This window comes from Hesperophylax consimilis, chromosome 11 (assembly GCF_061612785.1).
Source record: "Hesperophylax consimilis isolate HC1 chromosome 11, BYU_Hcon_1.0, whole genome shotgun sequence".
Classification (NCBI taxonomy): domain Eukaryota; kingdom Metazoa; phylum Arthropoda; class Insecta; order Trichoptera; family Limnephilidae; genus Hesperophylax; species Hesperophylax consimilis.
In genome coordinates this window covers 17,440,320-17,443,164 of record NC_142846.1, presented here as the reverse complement: position 1 = coordinate 17,443,164, position 2,845 = coordinate 17,440,320, and the positions used below count along the sequence as shown (strand labels likewise).

At 35.6% G+C, this 2,845-nt stretch overlaps 1 protein-coding gene across 1 annotated transcript; it reads right to left on the bottom strand.

Annotated features, from left to right (window-relative positions):
* Positions 1-230: 230 nt before the first annotated feature.
* On the bottom strand, positions 231-2,061 carry LOC149419877 (uncharacterized). Its single transcript, XM_089637560.1, has 2 exons — positions 1,890-2,061; positions 231-946 (listed from the first exon to the last, which is right to left on the bottom strand). Exons 1-2 carry the CDS (start codon positions 2,059-2,061, stop codon positions 231-233), a joined length of 888 nt encoding a protein of 295 aa, XP_089493686.1.
* Between the last annotated feature and the right edge of the window lie 784 nt (positions 2,062-2,845).

Genomic DNA, 2,845 nt, shown 5'->3' with positions numbered 1-2,845 from the left:
GGGTGCATCCAATATTAAGGGATCGACTGACACATGGCCGATTCGTAACGCTATATCCCAATTTAAGAATGTTTGAGAGGAAATTTTTTGACTATTTAAGAATGTCAATAAAATCTTTTGATGAACTAATTAAACTAATCAGGGAAGATATTTTGAGCTCTGAAACACATATGAGGGCAAGCGTGTCACCAGAAGAAAAACTCGTAGTAACTTTGAGGTAAGATATTTATTTATTGTTCATTAAAATCAGCACATATATTTTCTATTATTGTAGAAGACTGCGAGGCAGTACTATATTGAGATGATGGCGATGGTGACCCAGGCGGAATAACAGCAGAAGTTGATCCATTTGTAGTAAAATATCCTTGCGGAGTTGTATACTGTTGATTTTGCCAATACGATGTATTAGGTATTATCTGGTGAGCACTGATGCGAACAGAGGGTGGTAAAGCTTGTCCTTTTTGTATAACTTGAAGCAATTCAATTTTGGTCGCTAAACGTCGATTTTCTGGTACTTTTTTCAGTTCTTTGTATAATGATAAACAAAAAAATTTATCGTCATCTTGTCTGGAAATATTATTTTCTTGAAGTCCTTTTTCAAAACTTTGTCGTGACTCAATGCTTTTTTCAATTAAATCACTTATTCGTTCTTCTGGTATATTTCTTTTCTTTCGTTTAGGGGGACCTACTTCAGTGGCTTCGGTTGCATTGGCGTTTAATTGATGTGTCTCATTATTGTCTTCGTCTATTATTACATTTGACTGTTCATTCATACTATTAGTAGTTTCATCGTTGTCTACACTCTTCTGCAGGAAAGAAAGCCTTGAAAAATACATATATTGGGCTCCTTTACGAGCACCTGAACCGGAAGGAGTTGTTTTCAGTTTTTTGTATTCTTTATTGTAACAATCCCGTATGTTTTTCCATTTTTTTTGGAGTGTTGTACCTGAAAATAATGTCATTATTAATTTTCTTGTTTTAGGTATCTTGGTACGGGTTGTTCATTTGGAGAATTAAGCTACAACTATCGCCTTGGAAAATCTACGATTACAGGAATTGTCCGTGAAATGTGTAAATCGTTGTGGAAAAAGTTGGTTAATAAAGTTATGGCCGAACCAACCGAAGATTTCCGGAAGAGAATAGCTCAAGAGTTTGAGAGATATGCGAATTTTCCAAATTGCATTGGTGTTATAGACGGCAAGCATATCCGAGTTATAAAACCTGTCGATTCGGGATCATTCTATCATAACTACAAACATTTCTTTTCTATAGTGCTCTTAGCAGTTTGCGATGCCAATTATTGCTTTACTTATATTGACATTGGGGCTTATGGCAAAAAGCAGTGATTCCGCAATATTCAAAAATTCTTTATTTTATAAACGACTGATAGAAAAATCATTAAATATACCACAACCTAAACCAATATCTAATGTAGATTCAACACCACTGCCTTATGTCATAGTTGGAGATGAAGCCTTCGGTTTATCAGAAAATTTAATGCGGCCATATGCAGGCAAATGTTTATCACATGAAAAAAGGATTTTTAACTATAGGTTATCGAGAGCCCGACGTAACATTGAGTGCACTTTTGGTATTTTGGCTAACAAATGGCGTATCTTTCATAGGCCTATAAATGTGAAAATAGACTTTGCCAAAGACATAATAAAAGCCTGTTGCGTTCTACACAACTATGTGAGGAGTAGAGATGGTATAAAATATAAGGATACTTTATATACTGCACCAATGACTAGTCTCAATACCTTGCATGCAGGAAGAGGGGCACCGTCATCTTTAAATATCAGAGATAAATTCGCTCATTACTTCGTGAACGAAGGGAGTGTTTCATGGCAAGATTCAAAAATATAATAATGTCAATAAATTTTTCTTACCTAAAATAGCCTTTTTTTCCAACGTGTCTTCACCATTTCCAAATATTTCCACCAACTCTTGCCATACTCGGTTCTTTGCAATTTTATCCGAATAATCCGCACACTGAAGATTCCATATTACAGGTCTTTTCTCCATTTCATCAATAAATAACTCTGTGTCGAAGCGATCCATAGCTAGCTCAGGCGTGCTCTCGTTGTGACGTGTTGATCGCGCGGTGCCCGCAACGCTACTGAACGCTGAGGAAGATCTCCATAGTAATAAAACCGCGTGGGCGCCGCACGATTCTATTTTCTAGCGGTTGAGTTGCGGTAATCGCGAGGTTGGACTAACCGCGCGATTATGTCTGAATGATTGTATAAATACCTGCGTAAATAAGACCCACGCGGTTCCCGCGCGATTCTCAAACCGCGCGGTTCCCGCCGTGTCTGAACTAGCACTTAGTCAGATTTACAAAGACATAGAAAATCATAAGTATTTAGTGTAAGTAAAATTAAATTAAAAATTAATCGAAATACCTTACTTTACAAGCAAAAATTTGAATTATATTTCTATACTTAGAACGTTGACGTGTGTTTGAATCCCACCACAACACATTTCGTAAAATCGTATTTCGATATTAAAAAAATAATTTTTCGGCTGCAACAATAAGAATAATGAATTCGCAGAAAGTAATCACTTTATGCTGTGACATATATTTTTAAATAATAACGACGACAACGAACGGCTTGAACAAACAACGTGAAAATAAACAACGTTATTATTTTATTTCATAATAATAATGTCGCAAATTTCATCTTAGCCCTCAGAGGGCCTCCATTGGTTTCTGAGCAACTTTTCTAATAATATAATATAGCGTTTTTGAAAAAAAAACAAACATTTAAATTGGTTGTTTGATTAATAGACTCGACATCAATAATTTTATGAAATTTCAGTAGAAGGGACAAAAAACCTGGCA

What these genes read in the sequence shown, in the direction of transcription:
- LOC149419877 (XM_089637560.1), bottom strand. Translation starts at nt 2,061, where the DNA reads ATGGATCGCTTCGACACAGAGTTATTTATTGATGAAATGGAGAAAAGA. An exon ending in GGAAAAAAAGGCTATTTTAG is followed by an intron (nt 947 to 1,889) that starts GTAAGAAAAATT and finishes CATTATTTTCAG; the next exon opens with GTACAACACTCCAAAAAAAA.